Source organism: Lolium rigidum, chromosome 3 (assembly GCF_022539505.1).
Source record: "Lolium rigidum isolate FL_2022 chromosome 3, APGP_CSIRO_Lrig_0.1, whole genome shotgun sequence".
Classification (NCBI taxonomy): domain Eukaryota; kingdom Viridiplantae; phylum Streptophyta; class Magnoliopsida; order Poales; family Poaceae; genus Lolium; species Lolium rigidum.
In genome coordinates, this window is record NC_061510.1 from 35,206,483 (window position 1) to 35,228,336 (window position 21,854).

Consider the following 21,854-nt stretch of genomic DNA (forward strand, 5'->3'; position numbering starts at 1 on the left):
ATATTTTGACTAAATCTGCGTTAAGTACTTAGGACCGAAGGACATATCATGTAATATCTACATGGAAATGTTGAAATATTGGACCTATATTAGATTTTAGATTTTCCTATAAATCTCAAAGTTCACATAGTGGTAGGCCAGGTAAGTTTGAGCCTAAGTTGGTAGCAACTCACTAGGTAGTGATAAAAGGTGAGAAATTTAGTTTCACATGGAAAGTTGAGAGGAAGTTAGACCACCTTATAAGGTGGGTTGTTCCATCACTAGTAAGTGAGTGAGTAGAGGAGTGATACACGTGCGCTCCTCCTCGTCTCGACACGCCGAGCCCGTGTTGAGTGGATTGTCGGTTTGGGTACCCGAATCGTGTGCTATCTGTAACTGACTCGAAATGTGCGACGTGTTAGGGTTTTGCCACCTCTTTCTAATTGCGCCGCTATCGTAGTCTACTCCATCCCGCCCGCTGGCGTGTACTGGAGAACGGGAGAGCAGGTCTCCGGAACCACTCGCCTTTGCGATCATGTACGGGAGAGGGTGAATTAGGTTTTTGGAAAAGCGTTCTGCGCTCTGCGCGACTGCTCAAACTCTTCATCACGGGTCGTCTTCCGTCCAAGTTGGATGGTGCTGCCTACCGTCGCCTTTAACGTCATCTACTTCGACCCGTCGTCAACAACGTTATCATGAACACCTCCACCTCCACCAGAGCGGTACGTGCGATATATCTCGATCTGTTTAACAATGGATGTTGTACCGTTTGTCCTGCTACTATTCATGTTGATTAATACATCTAGTATGTACGAGTTTTACATGTTAGTAGTTGCCGGCATCATGCTTAATATTCTAGAATTAATCATGCAAATTGTGCCTAATTATCCAACATGAAATGATATCGTTTGGCTCGTTGAAAATTGCACAAGAGATTAGTGTGTTGAGAATATAGAGAACAAAGAGGTTACCTACCAACGTATATCCACAAATTGTCAAACATGTGTTAAATTCCATACTTGAGGAACACTAGAATGTATATAAATATTGAGCGTGGTATTTCACAACTTTTGTTAAACGAAGACCTGTCTGAAAATATTCAAGCTTCGGAAGTAAAATGTGTGAGATAAATTTTAAGTGTATTTAAGGTTGTTAACATACAACCGAAGAGACGAAAGAACAAATTGTGCATATTTGTGGCTATTCCAAATATAGATAATGTACATATGGGTCACACTCATATATTCTAGAATAACATGGATGGTTTCCAAAAGGAAAATTGCAAAGTAATAAACCGGTAGCTCCGACTGAGGAAGATGAATCGACTCAACCCACAGCCGCATATTGAAGGAACTGGGATCTTACCTTACAGGGGAGCAATGCATCAGTGCTAAAAAAATACTAGTTGTTCCACATTATTATTACATAATAAATAAGACACAGGGCCTACTCTGGGCTTATCTTGGGCTCCCAGTGCAAATTGGACCGACACAGCCCATTCCAGTCCAGTGGAGCACGAGTCCATCATCATCAATTCATCATTCGGTAACTCGTGGTAACGCCGTCGTCATTTCCCCATTCACTTCACTTGGAGTGCACTTGACGCTTCAGCCACCTCTTTCTCTTTACTCCACCAACCGGCCCCACGGCGTACGTCGTCACAGCTCACAGCACGGTACGACTTGTTTCCTGCATCTCCTCTCCCTCTCGCCCACCACCACCTCGCTCCCACACGACACGCCCCCAAAACCCACCCACTCCGTCCCCTTCCTCCGGCATCCGGCTCGCCGGCGGCGCGCCGGAATGGCCATCCCCGTCGAGGAGGCCATCGCCGCCCTCTCCACCTTCTCCCTCGAGGTAAAAGCCCCGCCCCGCCCCGTCCCTCTACACCCCCCTCCCCCGTTCCCGGTTCGCGCGCGCCCGATCTGCCCGGGCCCCGACTCGGAGAAGCCGCTACGCGGGAATGCGGTGCCCGCGCGCGCGTCTCCTCCGGCCCGCGGAGCGTTCTCCCCTTCCCTCGCCGCTCGAGTGGCGCTGCGAATTCGGCGCCGGTAGCTCGACAGCTCGTTCGTTCGTTCGTCTGCACGTGTTCAACGCCCGTGGAGAAATGCGAGTGTAGAGTAGGGTTTTCGGTGCTTCGCGCTTGTCCGAATTGAGTTTCGGCGATATACATTGTGACGATGCTTTCGTAAATCCAACTGTGTCCACTCTCGGTTTGCTGAGGAGGGCCCGTTAGTTTTGGCCAGATGTGTTCAATATCGAGTCCCTAGTTGAAAATGGGCAACACTTCCGGTTCAGTTGCGGGTTGGTTCTGGTCTTACTGTCCAAACCTGGTGCTACTCCCAGTGGTCTGTAAAACTCTGTTGTGTTTTCTATATAAAGCAGGGCTTCAGCCTTTTCTCTAAAAAAAGGGGAACACACCCATGTTTCCGTCCAGTGCACTCTAAGATGAAATGTTGGAACTTGGACGCCCACGAACTGCTTTACATAGGTCTGAGAGCATGAGCTCGTCGTCAGGCTAGTACAAGTTCAGTTTCATGGTTACCGGGAGCTGATGTGGACCGAGTATAACCATGTTCACTTAGGTTAGGCAGTCTTCTATATGTGGCTATTCACGTCTAACATGTACGAGTGTTGTTGTGTTGAGGGGTGTGAGCTCCAGATCCTTGCGCTATTACGATTGCCATATGTTACGGTCGTGAGCTTCTTCTATTAATTAGTTTCCTTTAAAAATTTCAGGATGAGCAGCCAGATGTGCAGGGCTTAGCTGTGCTCCTGTCAAGTGAAAGATATGCAACTAATAGTCCTATTGGTATGTGAACGTCATAATGTTTTTCATCCTGCTGATGTCCACACTTGTTGAGCTGATTGCTAATGGGCAGATGGCACCCAGAATCACAAATGCAAAGCATGAATATACTCATTCGATTGCAAGACCTGTTATTTATTTTCCTTGTTTTGCTGCAAACAAAAGAATTGCTCAGTTGTCAAAGAAAAGAAACATCATTCAATTAATCTTGAGTTGCCTACTGTAATCCAAAACTTGCACTCTTATGTTCAGAGTACAGTGATGTTGCTGCTTATCGTCTATCATTAGGAGAAGATACAAAAGCAATCAACCAGCTGGTATGTAATTGTTATTTTCTTTGTTCTTGCATTGTTCATGATTTTAGGGCTGGTATGTAATTGTTATCGGTTTCCGCCTGATAAATCTCTTGTCAGAGCGATAAATCGCCCCAAACAAGGAACACAGCCTACATGGCAATATCTTAGCGGCGACCCTCTGATTCATGATAAATCAGCCGATATTTTGAACATTGCATTTGTTTCTTTGTCTCCATGTGACATCCTTGTCAATAACTAATACTGCGCCACCTTTTGATCCATATGTATTTAGTCCCACTTTTTTGGGGGAAATTCTCGTACTTAAGTGATGTGCATGGGAATAGCTATGTATGTGCCATTGCTGATCTATTTGAAGTATAAACTGTTGATCAAAGAAGCAACCTCAGTCGTTGAAGTCTGCACTCTTGCTTCCTACCTAAAACATCGTATTTCCCCTCTAAAGCCATAACAGAGATGCATACATGAACGTGCACCCAAACATGTGCATAGATACGTAACATACCTCTTTCCGTGCTACCACCATCGCAATTAGTTCATTGTAAATGTATATTCTAGCGATCATCCACCCTTATCTTACCACCACTATTCACAATTTTCTGTCTGCTTTTCTTTTCCCCCATCACTATACTGATGAACTATATCACCACAAGTTCTCAACTTATCTGATGCCACTACTATGAACAATATCTGTTCTTTATTTTGCTCTGATTTATGATGGAAGAAATAACAATCAAGTAGTCAAGGTTGCTGAGTTTATATGGGTCTCAGTTTGCTTCTTAATTCTAGCAACTGTACTGTAGCAATAGTTCAGTACAAAGTGCCCTTGATGTAACTCACAAGAAAAAAAGTTTTGGTTTCAAGGAGCAAAATGAATCTTGGAAGGATTGTATATTTGATATATTGTAGCTCAATTTGTTATGACCCCTTTTTCCTCTTTTGATCCTTTGTTCTTTCCATTCTTAATGTCACTGCATTTCTTAATGTAACTGCATTTCTTAATGTAACCGCATTTCTTCATGTCGCATTAAATGGGAAATTCTTACCTTTCTTGCATCGCCCTGTGGATAAAATGAACTGCAGAATACTCTGATTCAAGAGGGAAAAGAAATGGCTTCTTTACTATATACATACCGGAGCTGTGTTAAAGCACTACCTCAGGTTAACTTCTGCTTACTCTGTCCATTCACTTATCTCCATTTAAATAATCGCCACATTATGCCATCATGCTGTTGCTATCTGTAAAAAAGTTTCATATTACTTTGTTTACTTCCAATTCAACGTCATATGACAACAGTAAGTCAGTGGTAATTCTTCCACCAAAAAGTAACTAATTTCCTACTTTGAATCCTTGCTGTGGTTCTATGTCCCAGTACCACCATACAAGTCTTCTGTAGTTCTTGTTAATTTGTGAAGTTAACCTACTAGAACACAGCTACTCTCTTTTTTCACTCCATGATGGTCAATAAAGATATGTGCAAACTTCTATTGGTTGCGTTGATTGAATCACATCCTCTCCGAGCTCGCTCTGATTTGGGTTGATTATTTTATGAAATTTTATCTGGTAGATTCTGAAATCAAATATTCTTAATTTTTAATTAAGTTTACTCCGGAGTATCTGTTGTGTGTCGAGTTTCTTTTCTGTAATGCTGATACCATATGGTTCATAGACTTCCCCTAGTGTTGTATAAATTCCTTATCATTAAGCACATAATTCTGTACTATAGTCTTGATTGAGTATCATAGACTGTTGAATGTTGATTGCAGCTGCCAGATTCAATGAAGCATAGCCAAGCAGATTTGTACCTGGAAACCTATCAAGTTCTCGACTTGGAAATGAGCCGTTTACGCGAAATTCAGAGATGGCAGGCATCTGCTGCTTCAAAGGTAGGACCTCCCACATAATCCCCCGTTGACTGCACAGTGATAATGTCTTCATATGCCGATTTAGATTAGGACAATTGTCCTGTTATCTTCATTGTGTTTGGGCTTATGTCATCCTCACCATTTTCCTTGTGGAACAGTGGTAACTTATTAGCATTTGTCAGCAGTTCAACCTTCAGAAATATTTCAGCATCTATTTCAGATTTTAACAGCATTTTATCATCTGGTGCAGCTGGCAGCTGATATGCAAAGGTTCTCTAGGCCCGAGAGACTGGTCAACGGACCCACAGTAACTCATTTTTGGTTTGTTCTTTTACCCTGGCGACTGTTGTTTGGCTTTCTTTTCGTTGAGAGTTATGATATAATGTCTATGGATTAATATTAATTGGATACTTGTTTACTCCATATAGCTGTAATAAAGGATTAAATGAAGTGAATCACGATGAAATTGTGCTCCAAATTACAAAACTTGCTAGTTCCTAATTGCGAATCAATGAACCAATACATCTAAATCAAGTACTCGTAGAAATGTTCTGGTAACAGTTCCCAGAACTCTGTCTCTGGAATACCCACTTATAGGTCTAGCAGTCATGAGCATAGATATTTCTATGATACAGTTGCGCATCACTGCTATAAATAGGATCCATTATACATCATTCTGGCTTCCCAGAAGCTTTTCATATATATATTTTGACTTTTCTTGAACTTCCTCAACCTTAGGGAAAATAGAGCTTCCAAGCTTAAACTATTTTCATTAATATATTTTTAGAGCAGCATTCTTAAGGCCTACGAAGCACCGATACTTCAAACTTTGCCGTGTCCGCGTACAATACTCCGCCGATACTCCGATACTCCCGATACTCGGGCGATACGCGTATCCTAGGAGTATCGTATTTTCTGATTTAAAAAGAAATAAACAAAATGCCGATACTCGGGTGATACGCGTATCCCAGGAGTATCATCTTTTCCTATCTAAAAAGTAAGAAAAATATGCCGATACGCCACTGGGGACGTTATCGACACGACTGAGACATGGGAAGCCCAGCCAAGGCTCACTACTAACCCAAATAACCAGTGCGCTCTCTATCTATTCGGTTGATTGGCTATCACAGCGGATCAGGAGTGACTGAGCGCACCGTGGCCGTTGCTGAAGGTCTTGCTTTCTGCTGGGTGTGCGTGCTTGTTTGCTGCCAGGCTTGCTTGCTGCCCGACTGTCCTATGTGGTGTTGCTTGCTGCTGGTGTTGGGCGATGATGCCATTGATGTATTTTGCAAGCACGAATGGGGAAGTATAATGATTGAGGAAATTGATGAGATGATCATTCGGACATCGAGGACTTAAAACAGAAATAGGGGCAATAAATGGGACATATTTTTCATAGCATTCAATTATTATTTTTCTAAATCACAAGGCATTTTATTAATTTTTATATGTATACTCGCCGTATCTTCGTATTGCTATTTCTAGAAATTACGTATCCCGTATCCCCGTATCCGTATCGCCGTATCGGTGCTTCGTAGGTTAAGGCCATGCCTTTTATATTCTAATTCAGTATGCGAGTTGTATTGTTTAATTGAGAATCCGTTGTATAATTTTATCTTGATGCTGCTTGTTTGATTTCAATGCAGGTCTATGCTGAAATTGCTTGATGTACTTCTACAGCTCGATCATCTTAAGAATGCAAAAGCAAGTATACCTAATGATTTTTCATGGTACAAGAGGTACATGATCATGGCTTGACTTTTAATTCCCAGACCACCTACTACAACCACTAATGATGAAAGTATGTTTATGCAGTAAAATTGGTTGATTGCAAATTGATTTTCTCATTATTCAACAGGTGTGAACAAATGTTGGTTTCAAATGCTGATGCATTAAGAACAAACCTCTCTAGGGTAGTTGACAATAAAGAATTGAGGATATCTGGAGTCCACATTCACTTTCAGTTTAGTTACATGCTAGGTACTTCAAATAAGTAATTACATGCTAACAGTTTCCAAGTTTTTGCATGTAGTATAATGCATGGTGACTGGTGAGGTATTTATTCACTAGTTCAGAGATCAAATAGTCACTCGAAATTGAAGGAAGTTTCAGTAACCTACTCAGCGAGCAGATTGCGCGAATGGTCTTGGACTGCTTGTGCATTGCTTTAAGTGGCGACTGTAACTAAGTAACTCTTGCAATTTTCAACAGGCTGTAGTTACTGTACTCATTAGCATATCACATAGTTATGATTTCGCTCCAACATAGTTTGGTGCATGCTGTAATTGGTAGTAAAAAAGAAACCATTTCTTAGTACCTCAGTAAGTTACTTAGAACCAGTCTAGCACAGCCACTTTACCATGTATCAATATTTCCATGAATTGATCTTTTTTTTGGTAAATGTTAAATGTTACTCCCTCCGTCCATAAAAGGATGCCGGAGATTTTTGTCTAAATTCGGATGAATCTATACACTAAATAGTGTCTAGATACATCTAAATTTAGAGAAACTTGCGACACCCTTTTATGGACAGAGGTAGTATTTTCTTATGATTTATGGTTTGGAAGGTATATCCATGTTTGTGTTTTATTCTTGATCCACATAGATGCTCCAATAATTTGTTACTGCTTACACTTTGATGCAGAACATTTACTCAAGTAAGCACCCAGTGGCAGGACACTGACACTATGAGAGAAGAGCTTGATGATCTTCAGGTTGTTGATTTGTGATATCATTGAAATTTCAAGTCACCATGACCATGGTTATTCTGCATGTATTTTAAGTATTTTCAAGAATGGGCACTCTTCCAGTTTTGTTTAGAGGAATGGACTCTAAGGCCAATACCTCCGTTGAGTTGTTCGACATAAAATTATATAAAAGCATATATGCATTTGAACTTGATATCTTGCTTCCATTTGCAGATTTTTCTGAGCACCAGATGGGCCATCTTGTTAAATTTGCATGCTGAGATGTTCCGGACAAATACGTATCCTATTATCATGCTTTTCTTTGTTTAGACATAATGCATGCTCTTTTTGCAAACAGTAGGAAAATTATGCATGTCCGGAATAGATATACCTCTGATATATCTACCATACCACCACAAGGATCTTTGCTGCCCATATTATGAAGGTTTTCCAGCTGGAGGGAAAAGTATAAGCTACTTTACAGGGTTGACTGAGGGAAAAACATGTCATCTTTGTTAGGAGCATTATAGGGGCACAGTTCGCATTTCACATTGTTGTTTATAATTCATGTACGCGAACTTTTCTTTGATGTCTGTCTCTTAATGAACAGTTGCAATAAATCTTGATGGTCATAGGCTCATAGCTACTGAAAATCAGTTTTTTCTTAGCAATGAGATTATGTACCTACTAGAACTACTATTATTGCGTGTGACTGTTATTTTCCATGCCCATGTCAGTTACGATTCCTTTGACTTAAAAGAATAGCGTTGAGGACATTCTGCAGGTCCTTATAGTATTCTGCGTGGAGTCAGTGGAATTAGACTTTGCTCTTCTTTTCCCTGAGCGCCATACCCTACTTCGTGTTCTCCCAGTTTTGGTTGTTCTAGCAACCTCATCGGAGAAAGAGAGCGAGGCTCTCTATAAGAGAGTGAAGATAAACCGTCTTCTCAGTATTTTTAAGGTTTGATTATCCCGTTTTAGCTGTTCAGTTAACCTACTTATTGTTTTCTACGCAAAGTTTTCATCTACCAGTTTGTGCCTTTATGCCATATTTACCATTTATTTACTATTACTCTTACGTACTTTTTGCAGAATGATCCAGTTATTCCAGCCTTTCCCGATCTGCATCTTTCTCCTGCTGCAATTTTGAAGGAATTGTCATCATATTTTCAAAATTTCTCCAGTCAGACTCGTCTTCTTACTCTTCCAGCTCCCCATGAAATTCCTCCTCGTGAACTACAAGAATATCCTTTCTGCAAATTATTCTATGTTTTTGTTAACTGGTCGGATTTAGGGTTCGACAATGTGGCTTCGATCCAAAGTCCCAAACAGATGTGGCTATTGTCTAAGAAAAACAGTTATTCTAATAATGAAGTCAATACAATAAAACTAAATATTCTTGGAGATGTAAACATCATGGCACCAATGAACTGTATTCACACATGTCAAGTTGTATCATGCTTTATACTCCTTAACTAAACTACCTATCAGAGGCATTACTTGATTCTGAACCACATGGGAACTATCAGAGCTGAGCACGATGATTTTTCCATACGTTTCTCCTCTGCAATGAACCAGGTATATTATTGTTATTTTGAGTTACCAGTAAAGTATTCATTGCAGTATTGAAATTAATATCTCATGAACTGTTGCTACCAGTTTACCACTCCTTGATGAAAATAGTGATCACTGCCACAAACATTGTCTTGAACATATCTGCCAGTTGTACACAATACCTCAAACTGATGCAGCGGATGTGGTTTTAGCTGACCTAAAACAACTAAAACCACGACACTTATTATGGATCGGAAGGAGTAGTACTTTTTGGATTTTTTTTTTGTTCCTCTCAGCTAATGACGCTTATTTTCTTTTGTGAGCTGTGAGCTTCATTGACATTGACCTGTACTTTCAGATGATAATATTGAAGTCATCAGATGGAGCAGATAATGACTGGTCTAGAGATATTAAGGGGAACATGTATGATACTGTTGTTGAGGGCTTCCAGCTTCTTAGTCGATGGACTGGCAGGATATGGGAACAGTGTGCTTGGAAATTTTCACGCCCTTGCAAAGAACCACCTGTTTCAGATTCTCAACAAGACTCAACAACGTTTTTTGACTATGAAAAGGTCTTCTTTTTTCTTCACAAGAAGTATTTGCAGCATCCATTGCGTCTTGCCTTTTTAACCAGTTAATGCAATTTGTGACTGAGTGCTGTTTTATTTTGCGTCACTAATTTGTTTCACCCTTGTAACATCCTAATTTTTTTAAACAAAATGATGTTTATTTTTTTATCATCCCTTTTTAAATTTCATTCAGTTTTAGCTTTGTAATTTGAAGAGGCATGGTAGCATGCTTACTCATAGAATGATGTAGTAGCTGTGTAAACCTAGTCTTGGAGATACAAAGAAGTATTTTTCTTCCCTGTTGGCATGCAAAGAGGGTGGCTACTAACTGCCATGGTCCCTCAAACAGATAATATGTGTATAACTTTTATGCTATCTGTGTTTGCAAATTTGTCTTTGTATTATTCATAAGCCATAAGAATGATTTTAATTTTTTGTGATATAACTAATTTTATGTTTTTAACTTACATGCAGGTAGTACGCTGGAACTATACTGCAGAAGAACGAAGGGCTCTGCTTGAATTAATTGGTTACATAAAGAGTATTGGATTGATGATGCAACATTGTGACACGTTAGTGTCTGAAGCTTTGTGGGAAACAATACATATGGAGGTCCAAGATTTTGTACAGGATAAACTAGACACCATGCTTCGTACAACATTTCGGAAGAAGAAGGACCTTTCTCGGTAACATGTTCTGTCTCAATAATCCCCGTGTTTGCTTTACATTGATATTTACCATCAACAGCTCCAGTAGTCTCAGATAGGTACTGATGTATCGGTCTCTGTTTTGCTGGCCCACATGATAATTTATTTAGTTTGGGATTGGCATAGCTTGCCTCCATATCTATTTTTGTGGTGAATCGTTCTTTCTAAATCGTGACAATGTACTAAGGGATCTTTATAATGTTTTGTTCACTATTCTTTCAGGATTCTCTCTGATATGCGAACCCTCTCCGCAGATTGGATGGCCAACACTAGTAAGGCAGATCCTGAGCAGCGCTCGCTACACCAAGAAACTGCAGAAATGAGACAAAGCACATTTTATCCAAGACCAGTTGCACCAACAGCTGCACAGGTTCTATTTAGCCCCTGCACCTGCTCGTTTACAGTAACAAAGGCTAAATGGTTTAACATCGCATTCGACAGGCCAACGGCCTAGCACCCAACGTGCAATATCATGTATATCAGCATATTTTGAGCATGGACATTTTTACCATATCCTACACAATTTGAGGACGTGAAGAAATACAGCCTATGCAAAGTGGCATTGATTTTATCAAACGACATTATTGTTCTATTGGTTTTCAATACTATAAAGTGTGATGATGTAAATTCACCAAATCAACTGACTAAGCCATCAGAGTACAACTTTTTTCGAACCAGCTCACTGGAACTTTTAGTATTCTAGTTACCGCCCCTATTTTTATTTTATTTTTTGCAACTACAGTGTACTATTCTCTTAAGGAGATAAATGGATCAGAATCATAGTTGAAATGTATAGTCATATGCATCACTTATCATCACCTCAGAAATCTCAAATAATTTTGCGAACGCTGTGTTCTAGCCTTCTGGGTCTGCTCAAAAGGTGATTTTGATTCCATTCTCTGTAAAACTATGTATGTCCTATTTGCACCAACATAAGATAACTTATAGAGTAATAGTTGGTTCTATTATTCTTGTGCTTTTGTTTGTGAATGTTGATGGTTTTCGGAAAATCTGTCCCTTTTATTGTTGTTGAAAAGTTTGTGCAATTCCCAAGGGTATGGAGTGAGAAATGACTAGATACCATTATGAATTACAAAATGTTCCATTTTATTTTTAAACTTTCCAGTTCTTCATCTTGCTGTAATTTTTGTACAGTTAAGAATATTTTGTTTGCTGTGCTAATGATTTCTAACTTATATTTCTGTTGTCAAATGTCTTACAGATTCATTGTTTGCAATTTCTCATCTGTGAACTTGTATCGGGTGGTAATCTGAAAAAACCTGGAGGGCTATTTGGGAATAATGGTTCTGGAATACCGGTGGAAGATCTTAAACAGCTAGAGACGTTTTTCTACAAGCTCAGTTTTTTCTTGCATATTTTGGACTATACAGGTATTATGCTGTCTCAGAGGCTGAAATAAAAATCATCAATTAAAAGGATAAATTAAAGTATTATACTGGAATAATAAAAACCGAATTCCCGGAGAGGGAACTCCGGGAAGATACAATAAATTAAGATTAAGTGGTAGGAATCAACGAGCTGGATTACTTTCGTTATAATATATATAGGTCTGGTCCGGCCCTTTCGAATAAAACAGCAATTCTCATATGGATGCAGTTGCTGCTATACATTTGGTGCATTTCTTGCGTTCAATACCTCAGTGATAATCAACTTCAAATCTACTATATCGTGCTCATTGGGAAATACATTATTCTAAATTTTGGAAGTTCATATTTACTAGATTTGTCGATATTTTTTCCTTTGGATAATGTAGTTAACTGTCAACTTTTGTGGACACATGCAGCAACAATTGGCACACTTACGGATCTTGGATTTCTTTGGTTCAGAGAGTTTTACCTAGAATCTTCCCGTGTTATCCAGGTGCAGCATTTTTGCATTCCCGTATAACGAAATTCAAGATGATAGCAGCTATTAATGAGAGTTGAGATATAGCTTTGAAGTTGAGTTTTGAAGTGTTACCGAATCTTGCTAGTGTCAAGTTTACCAGTCATCTTTGTTTCTCTTTCATTGTTTATGCCCAACTTATTTCTACAAGTCATGTTTGCTTCGTGATCAGAATTCTACTATAATTTGGATTAGGGGAAAGGAATGATTGCACAGAGAAACTTGGAGAAGCATGGTGAATACTCAAACATATGCCAATAGTCAAGGGCTCTTAATTTAGGTTATCATGTGGTACTTTTGTAGTTATCTGTACAATCAGATCGCACAAATAAGACACCGAATTACGAATGAGATAGCAATGCAGTGATTTTACAATGGGGCATCAAGCTATCCTCTTCAAAAATACCAAACACCTAGGAACATGCCTCCTAGGAGGATTGTAAAACTTATCTTTTCAATGAAATGAAACGCAGAAGTCCTGCGTTTTCATACAAAAAATACCAAACAACTTTTCAAGTTATTAATTCTTACTACCATTTTACGAGAGGTGCCTGAAAATGTGTGACCGCATAGAAATTTGGTACTCATGATAGGAACTTATAGTTTTACACTTTTACTTGATAAGTTTTGTTCGAAAGGTTCTCACAAGTTCTACCAGTTATACCAGTATGAATAGTAATATACATATCTCTGATGGTGATTTGCCACTTCTAGTAGTGCCTTTATTTTGACTGGTGTGTTTTCCATTTTCCAATTTGCCTTTCGAGAATAATACTGGTCAATGCCCAACCCTGTCGAGAAATACTATGAAATACATCTAGTTAGCAAACAGTGTTGGCCAGTTTTAACTTAGCATTCTAAATCAGGTTTTCTAGTCATTGCAATTAGGGAAGGTTGTCGGTCCATATTTTTGTTTATACAGCTTATGGTTGTGCATTCTTCATACTAATTTATGTCTTGATGGTAGTTTCCAATTGAATGTTCCCTCCCCTGGATGTTGGTGGACAATGTTATTGAATCTCAAGATGCTGGTCTTCTTGAAAGTATTTTGATACCACTTGACCTTTACAACGACTCTGCTCAACATGCACTAACTTATCTCAAACAAAGATTTCTCTATGATGAAATTGAAGCTGAGGTAACCAATTACGATTTTCAAATTTGCCCTTTTCTAGTCTGTACTGCTTATACTTCAGTGAGTGTCAGTTGTGTCATGGTATCACCTCTTGACAGTGTTAGATTACTGCTGAGCAAATACAATAGATTTAGTAACGTTTGCTCATTTGTGTAGAAAGTACTTAGTGTAGGATCTCAAAGTATGTGTCATTATATACGTGGAATTTAGTGCAAGGAAAGGAAAATTATGTTAATTAGAAACTCATTCTATATCACGGTTATGCTTTTCCCTGGGAATCTGTACATTTTTCCCATTTTTAATAAACATTTAAAGACGATTTAAAATTTCATAGAAAAATTGCTATCATATCCTGTTTCTTCTCATTAATGTCTTATTTTTTAAAAACTAAACTATCTTTCTTCCCTTTTCAGAACCTATATACATAAAGAAGTCTATTAAGACTAACTCATGATTCTGATATGTTATTCTTGTCATTTATACTAAATGTTGTGCTAATATGTTATATGGTGTGATGGACATGTTTGAATAAATTTCTATAATCATCTGAGATATTTTCAGTTACCATGAGGGATTTTTGTGTTTTATTAGTCTATTCTCAAGTACATTGACATTCTTACAATAAAGTTTGTGTTCCTGAGTTTAAGTGGCTATATAATGTTCTCATTATCACTTGCTGGTGTAACTATCTGGACACACCTCGTGTAATTATGTCATGTCCCATTTCTCAGAAACAACCATACCGTTTGTAGAACATTCAACTTGTCAGTAATTTTACTGCTTGTAATTAAGAAATAAATGTATGCATGATTGTATGTTCACCATTAGTGTAATACCAGATCCTATTTTGGTTCACGTTCGAGCTGCTTGCATATAAAATTTTATACTTTCTGGGATCAACATGGTTAGGTGCGGAATCCTAGTTGTTGCTATGGGCTGGAAGTACCCAAAATGTTATAATTAATCTTTCTGTTTTACATATGTAAACATCTTACCAGTGTTTCTTGTGTACTGATTTGTAGGTCGATCTTTCCTTTGATCTTCTGGTTCAGAAGCTTAATGAGATCATCTTTACATATTATAAGAGTTGCGCCGCAAGGTATACCTTTTCTTTTCAGTTTACCTGTGTTTCATACTTTGAGATGCCTTTTTTGTTTTGTTCTGATCTATCTCCTCCCTCATATGCAGTACTCTTCTTGATAGTTCATTTACCTATGCATGTGATGATGGTGAGAAGTACTCTGTCAAGCCCTTGAGATTTGATGCAATTTTCAAGCTAAGAAGAGTCATGGTAAGTGTTTATTTGGTATTGTTTATGTTAAGCCCTTTTAGTATCTACTATTGATCAAGAGTAGTTGTTCATGCAATCATATGCATTTAAGTATCATATACCTTCTTTTCTCATGCTAAGGATCCTTCAAATCTAGTTGGTTAAGTACATACAATTTTTAATACTCCCTCTGGCCGCAGCCGTATACTATGTCCAGTATAAGTGCACTCCCGAGCTGTCCCAGTTAATTTAGGCTGGAGGGAGTAATAGATTGTGTAGAAATATATTTTCCTACATTTTGAGTCACAAATATATCTTTGTTTCCAAATTTGTTATTTACATTGGTAGTAATCCCCACCCATGGGAGATTATGCACATACTAGAAGGGTACTAGTGCCAAGGGACCTTTTGTTCATGTGGAGCTATATATTGTTATCACATTTACTTCTGCTCCACTATCTATGTCGTTGTTTCTTGAATTTGCATCCACAATCAAGATTTGGTGGGTTTACGTTTCAGTTACCTTTCACAGCTTTGCTTTTAGCCTCTGAATCAGTATTGAATGTTTGATCTATGGTCTGCCCTTTGACTTTCAGTCAAGGATACAAAATCGTCTGTTTCATGCTCAATTTATCAGCCTAGTTTTAACATTTTCATTTCAGGCTACATTTCTATGGTTTTGTCTCTAGCGTGTGCACTGTCACTGAATCAGTTCATTTCACATCTCAGATCTTAGGGAGGACAATTGACCTAAGAAGCCTAATTACTCAGAGAATGAACAAACTGTTCCGAGAAAATGTTGATTTCCTGCTGGGGCGCTTTGAAAATGGAGATCTATGTGGTGTTGTAGTAAGATTCTCTTTTATCTTTATACTACCTCTCACTCACGTGTTCAAATTCAGTTGTACCCTTTAAAGCATTTTACCTGTTTATTCTGGTCAATGACCTTGTGGAACTTTGCCTCTCTTTTCAATTTAGGAACTGCAACAACTATTGGATATTTTGGAGCTTACACATCAGTCAATATCAAGATATCTTGAATTGGATTCTTACTCTCTTATGCTCAGTGAGATGCAAGAGAACCTTTCACTGGTTTCATATTCGAGTCGCATCTCTTCTCAGGTTGTTGGGCCTTTACCATGTCACTTCTGTGTGTAATTTAAGCAACTAACATTTTATATTGACATGCCTATGATCTATAATTTGTTTTTCGTATTAGTTTACTTGGTTACGTAACTAGTTAATGATGTATTATTGGTGGTAATTACATATGAAAGGCAGAACCTTAATCTTTTTGCTAGGAGGTCACAGTATCGGTAATGGCGTTGCAATATGATATGCATCTTAGTGCCTATTCCTGCAAAAATGCTGATTAATCCAGTTAAACTTTAATCCTAATTTGATAAAAAAAATTATCAATGCAGATATGGAATGAGATGCAAATGGATTTCTTGCCCAATTTCATCCTATGCAATACCACACAACGGTTTGTTAGATCTTTAAAAGGAGCTAATCACTCCTCTCGGAGATCAAATGCTTCTACTGGGAAACCTTACTTCTACTGTGGATCACATGTAAGCACCTTTTATTAAATCCATCGCTTGCTATTTCCAGTACCTGTTACAGAGTATGGCCCTTGCCATTTCAAGTACTTGTTTTTATGTGTGAAGATGCAAATGTTCCTGATTGAAAAATGATAGCATCATGAATTAATTAGCAACTCTAGAAATAAGGCAGCACTAAGATTACTTGGATATGCTGAGATGTTAGTATACTGCGGAATGCAATTTATAAGATACTAGATGATACCCCACGCGTTGCTGCGGGACAATGTAAAAATAATCCAAGAATACATATGATCAAGAAAATATAAAGCTTAAATTTATACTAATTGTATATGCATATAGAAGAAATAATATTATGTTCATAGATTTAGTCATCCACATCCACAAATGTGAAAATGCAAGAGGATGGTCGTATATGAAAACTTGCTTGGTATGTATAGATCACCTCATTAAATAATTTAGTGGAACCCAAAAGTTATGAACGTGTTGAGTTTTCAATGGCACGTAGGTTCTGCTTTCCACTTATCCCAAATCTTTTATAGGTTAGACAGGAAAAAAAAAGTCTCATAATATCAGGTTGGACGGAAACATAATCACCAAAGGAAAATAAGCCAAAGTACAAAATACGTCCAAAGGAAATGGGGTTAGCGTATGATAAATAATCACCAAAGAAAAATAAGCCAAAGTACAAAATACATCCCGTGGAGGACAGAGTTCAGCTTGCAAACTCTTCTTTTCTACTGGATGTTGAGAGTGAGGCCCGGGCTGAACTTGACGATGTGATTCTGATGGAGGACAACGATATGGTTTATCTTGCGCGCTGTAGGTTAAAAAAATATACGCAAAGTTGATGGGACCCTGTAATTTAAAAAAAATGCCCAGAATGAGGGCAAAAAAAGTTCATCAAACCCTACAAAGAAAGATCGGACGTAATCACCATAGAGTTTTCGGATGCCAGTCTGCCGAGCTTGCCGTGGACTCAAAATGCACAACGTTGGTTTATGATGGAGCTGATGGTTGCCGAGTTGCCATGGTGAGCCCAGCTCCACCTTGCGCCATGGAGAAGGGAAAACTTAACGTAAGAAGCTAGAGCGCAGGGAATAGGAGTGGTGGATGGAGAGTAATGAACACCAATACTAGGCTAGCGAGTGGGGACTGTTCGGCTCCAGCTGCCATTACAGACAGAAGTAATTTTGGTAGAGAACAATCGGCTAGTGGATATTAATTTTGGAGTTATAGGGTAGAAGACGCTGTATACAACGCATGACCATCAGATGGATATCACAAGAAAAAATAGCCTAAACTGGTGACATGGCACTATGGTAAAACATGACATGGCATGATAGGATTGGTTAAGGATGCTTGGTGAGGTGGATAGGCTGCATGTGAAGAGAAATGGGATCACCTATTAAGAATAGAAAGATGCCATCATTGCATCTCATGCTTTATTGTGTTTTCATTCGTCCAAAATGTGTTGCACTCTATCTGTCAACAGCCGCAACACACTATCCACCAGAGACTTTAATCTCTTCAACTCCATGCTCTTGTTGTCTTTGTAGGATTTGACCATGGCATACCAGGGTCTTGCTGGTCTGTACCGTGACTTCTTTGGGATCCCTCACATGTTTGCAGTTGTTAAACTTCTCGGTTCCAGATCATTACCTGGTATTATCCGTGCTTTGCTGGATCATATATCGAGTAAGGTGAGTGGTATAACTTTTAACTGCACTACCTCCATCCCAAAGCTTAAGGCTTTTTTTTAAAAGTCAAACCAAGTAAAGTTTAACCGAACTTTTAGAAGAATCTATCAACAAATATGATATGTTGGAGATACCATATGAAAATATATTTCATTATCTATCTAATGATATTGATTTTGTATTTTGCATGTTAATGATTTTTGGTAAAAACTTGGTCAAAGTTGACATAGTTTGACTTTCTAAAAATAATATAAGCCTTAAGCTTTGGGATGGAGGTAGTATCATGCACCTGAAGGCACACTATCCTAATACTAAACCAAAGTAAATTAGTGGATGAAAATATGTTTGAGTGCTGTCCTCATGACAGCTGCATCTTTGATAACCAAGATACTAGGAAGGCTGACCTAGAATAGACATGAAGCTTACTAAGTAACTACGCCCTCCGTTCCTAAATATAAGACGTTTTGGGAGCTCAATTTGAACTACTAAAACGTTTTATATTTAGGAACAGAGGTAGTATTATTTTTAACTTAATACTAAGTAACTGTTATTTGCTCTTCCTGTTCAGATAACAGCTATGGTGCCAAAAATAACTGCATTGCAAGAAGCACTGCCAAAATCTATTGGACTTCTTTCATTTGATGGTGGTATAGCAGGTAATATTTTGGTTGGTGAAATTGAGTTCTGAATCCCAGTGGGAATGAGCTCCTGTGCTGGCTTTCTGCAGTACACCGGCCTGCAACACAACATAGTGCATAATGTTTGAAAGGACTAAATCCAATGCAAATATGAGATAGCATTGCAGCAATGGTGATAACACTGCATAATAATTTATCATCACCACCTTCTTGCTACCTTCGGGTGATAATCATTTATTGCATCTCATTTATGTACATTTTTCCAGTCCGTTCTACTTGAGTTTATCTTATTACAAGGGAAATTAAGTTTCTCTAGAAGTTCCATTTTAGATGATGTACTAGAATGGTACTCCTCAAGAACAGAGGGTTACATAAGGAGCATAGTTTTTCTTTCTGCTAATTTGGTATATTGTCAGTGTGGTTCTGTAGTGGTAGAATCTAATTTCAAGTTGGTGGTATAAGTTCATATTGTTTTCTTGGCATAGGATGGCTTTGAACCTTATAGGTTTTTGGCAGGTTACGTCGTTATTCAAACTCTTCTTATTTTAGTTCTGAGAATAATGAGCTGTATGGTGCATTTATTGTAGGCTGCCAGAAGATAATTCATGAAATATTGACATGGGAAGCGAAATCAGATGTGAAAATTGAAGTTCTTCATGATCTTAAGGAAATTGGAAGTGCTTTGTATTGGATGAGCCTTATGGACATTGTTTTGGTGAGCATATTTCTGTAGGCAACTTTATTGTCTGCTACTCTACTTTATGTTTTCCTTCGAATGCTAGAGCATTCATTCTCTACCCTGTTAGGTAGGCTTGTTTTTAGCATTGATATTTACTAAAGCCGTTGAATGGTAGCTTTAGTAGCGAACTTACACCTTTTGAGAGGAGAACATTCAATGAATGTCCTTTGATCTCTGTACCTGAGAATATTAAGTGGAGAAGTCATATTGTTTGCTTAAATCATTTGTATTTTACCAATGTCAGAAGGATTTCCCCTAAAAACTTGTCTCCTCACGCCAATTGTGCTGCTGGAGCTGTTACCGTACTTACACTACACACACGTTAATGTTCTTTGTCCATTCCACTGTATGTTAAGTTTTTTTTGGATTATGAACACATCAAGGTCTGGATTCTTATTTTTTTAGATAATGGAAAGCTTTTATTACCCCTATGCAGCATTCTTATGTAAAGCAAATGTCATCGGTTGTGTTTTTTCTTCCTCTCCTGTTTTTTACTATTGTAAATATTCTATTTATCTTACTGGTCCATGATTGTTTCTCCAATAGAGACAAATCGACACTACACAGTTCATGCAGTCAGCTCCATGGTTGGGATTGGTTCCAGGAAATGATGGGCAAGTGAAGCAGGCCAACTCTGATAATACTCCATTTACCACATTGCTAAGTTCTGCCACCAATGCTGTTGCATCAAGTCCAGCATGTTCAAATCCATCTTCATTTCTTGTCATGTCCAAGCAGGCTGAAGCTGCCAGTAAGTCCATATTTATAACATCTTAAATGATAATTTTGGCTTTCCATCTTCCCCCCAAAAAAGGTTTGTGGACACTTACCCTCCAGATTAGGCATCTCAATTTGAACAATGCCAGTTTGCCCTTACTCCCGTCCCATCCAAGCAGAGCCATAGAGCATGCAAATTCGTATCTACACTCTTACCATGTTATGAGTTTGCACTAAACTTTTTTTCCCCACAGGCCTACTGTACAAGTCAAATCTCAACTCAGGGAGTGTGCTGGAGTATGCTCTTGCTTTCACGAGTGCTGCCCTGGATAGACATTACAGCAAATGGAGTGCAACTCCAAAGACAGGTTTTATTGACATAACCACATCGAAGGACTTCTACCGTGTTTTTAGTGGTCTTCAGTATGTAAGTAAACTATAAGACGTTCTGTGATATCCGTGCCATCCTCATCATCTACAGGCTTTTTCAGCTGTAGCTGCTTAATGTTTACTCCACCTGTTTACAAGATAATGTTTAGATAACAAAATCATATCTTATTTCTCTGTAGCCTCCACCCTATTCCCACGTTCCTCTACTTTTGGTTTAGCAGTGCTATTTCCTCTAGCATGACATGGAACTTCAGCGCAGTCGACGTTTTATTTTTTTTATGATTCCAGCATAGTTTCGGTCCTTCATCTTTTTTTCCTTTGACTGTCTTATCTCATCTTATTCAGAGCTACTTGGAAGATAGCATTACCAATCCTTCAAAGAAACAAGAAATGCTGGGTGACTCTGTAGCATGGGCTGGCTGTACAATCATGTACTTACTGGGGCAGCAGCTACATTTTGAGCTTTTCGATTTCTCCTACCAATTCCTCAATGTGGCAGAAATAGAAAACACAACAGTTTCACTTTACCAATCTGCAGATAGGAGCAAAAGCCCAAATATCTTCCAGGTGAGATCATCTGGTCTAAAGTTATAAGATTGTCTTGGTATTTTATTTGTCATTGATTTTGGAAGTTCACATTGTTCCTAACATGGTATCAGAGCACAGGGTCTCGAGTTCGAGTCCTGGCTTTCGCAATTTATCCTAATATTGTCGTTGTCCCCTCGGAGTCCTCGTATAGGCACGTATAGGCCTGTTGAGCCTGCCTCTGACTCTATGCGTGTTGACTTGTCTTCTTGTCTTCCCATCACACGTGAGGGGGGTGTTGAAATGTATAAGTAGATTGTCTAGCCCTTTTCATCAGTTCGTACTTTTGGTTGCATTGGCTAGTGCATGAAGCTTAACAGTTTTGCATATGATGTGTGTGAGAAGGGCTACGAGGGCATCCTTGAAGCGATGAGGAAGGCCAGGAGGCTGAACAACCACGTGTTCTCCATGTTAAGAGCACGCTGCCCCCTCGAGGACAAGATTGCATGTGCTATCAAGCCAAGCGGGGCACCTCTCCATCGTATGAAGTTTATCAACACAGTTTCTGCATTTGAGACATTGCCGCAGAGAGCTAATTCGTAGACTAGACGGATGCTTTTCCTGGTCCTATCCTGTATGTATGTGAGATCATATGTTGTTTGTGTCGTTATTGACCTAATAACCTAATGTATATATCTTGTATGTAAAATATCTTATATCCAGATAATAGGTGGTGACATGGATTGTATATATTGTATGTGACCAATTTGTTGTTACTGGTTT

The 21,854-nt window shown here is 38.7% G+C and overlaps 1 protein-coding gene across 2 annotated transcripts; it reads left to right on the forward strand.

Annotated features, from left to right (window-relative positions):
* Nucleotides 1-1,738: 1,738 nt before the first annotated feature.
* Nucleotides 1,739-21,815, forward strand: LOC124701422 (protein PIR). 2 transcript variants are annotated; one of them, XM_047233468.1, is made up of 30 exons: nucleotides 1,739-1,836; nucleotides 2,719-2,791; nucleotides 3,041-3,105; nucleotides 4,186-4,263; nucleotides 4,870-4,989; nucleotides 5,219-5,289; nucleotides 6,615-6,707; nucleotides 7,613-7,682; nucleotides 7,890-7,954; nucleotides 8,421-8,616; nucleotides 8,748-8,899; nucleotides 9,140-9,233; nucleotides 9,568-9,783; nucleotides 10,255-10,466; nucleotides 10,710-10,857; nucleotides 11,710-11,878; nucleotides 12,292-12,368; nucleotides 13,360-13,530; nucleotides 14,550-14,626; nucleotides 14,716-14,818; nucleotides 15,527-15,646; nucleotides 15,776-15,919; nucleotides 16,222-16,371; nucleotides 17,922-18,065; nucleotides 18,631-18,718; nucleotides 19,288-19,415; nucleotides 19,986-20,190; nucleotides 20,411-20,583; nucleotides 20,892-21,113; nucleotides 21,477-21,815. In XM_047233468.1, the coding sequence occupies exons 1-30, from the start codon at nucleotides 1,783-1,785 to the stop codon at nucleotides 21,672-21,674; spliced, it is 3,876 nt and encodes a 1,291-aa protein (XP_047089424.1). In that variant the 5' UTR covers nucleotides 1,739-1,782; the 3' UTR covers nucleotides 21,675-21,815. The 2 variants fall into 2 exon arrangements, with proteins under 2 accessions (XP_047089424.1, XP_047089425.1); XM_047233469.1 differs by lacking the exon at nucleotides 1,739-1,836 and having other exon boundaries at nucleotides 2,744-2,791; nucleotides 3,048-3,105.
* The last annotated feature ends 39 nt before the right edge of the window (nucleotides 21,816-21,854 follow it).

Excerpts from the sequence above, each read along its gene's own strand:
- LOC124701422 (XM_047233468.1), top strand. The coding sequence starts at position 1,783 with ATGGCCATCCCCGTCGAGGAGGCCATCGCCGCCCTCTCCACCTTCTCC. Across the intron at positions 3,106-4,185 it reads CAAAAGCAATCAACCAGCTG|AATACTCTGATTCAAGAGGG; the intron begins GTATGTAATTGT and ends AATGAACTGCAG. Across the intron at positions 8,617-8,747 it reads GTCTTCTCAGTATTTTTAAG|AATGATCCAGTTATTCCAGC; the intron begins GTTTGATTATCC and ends TACTTTTTGCAG.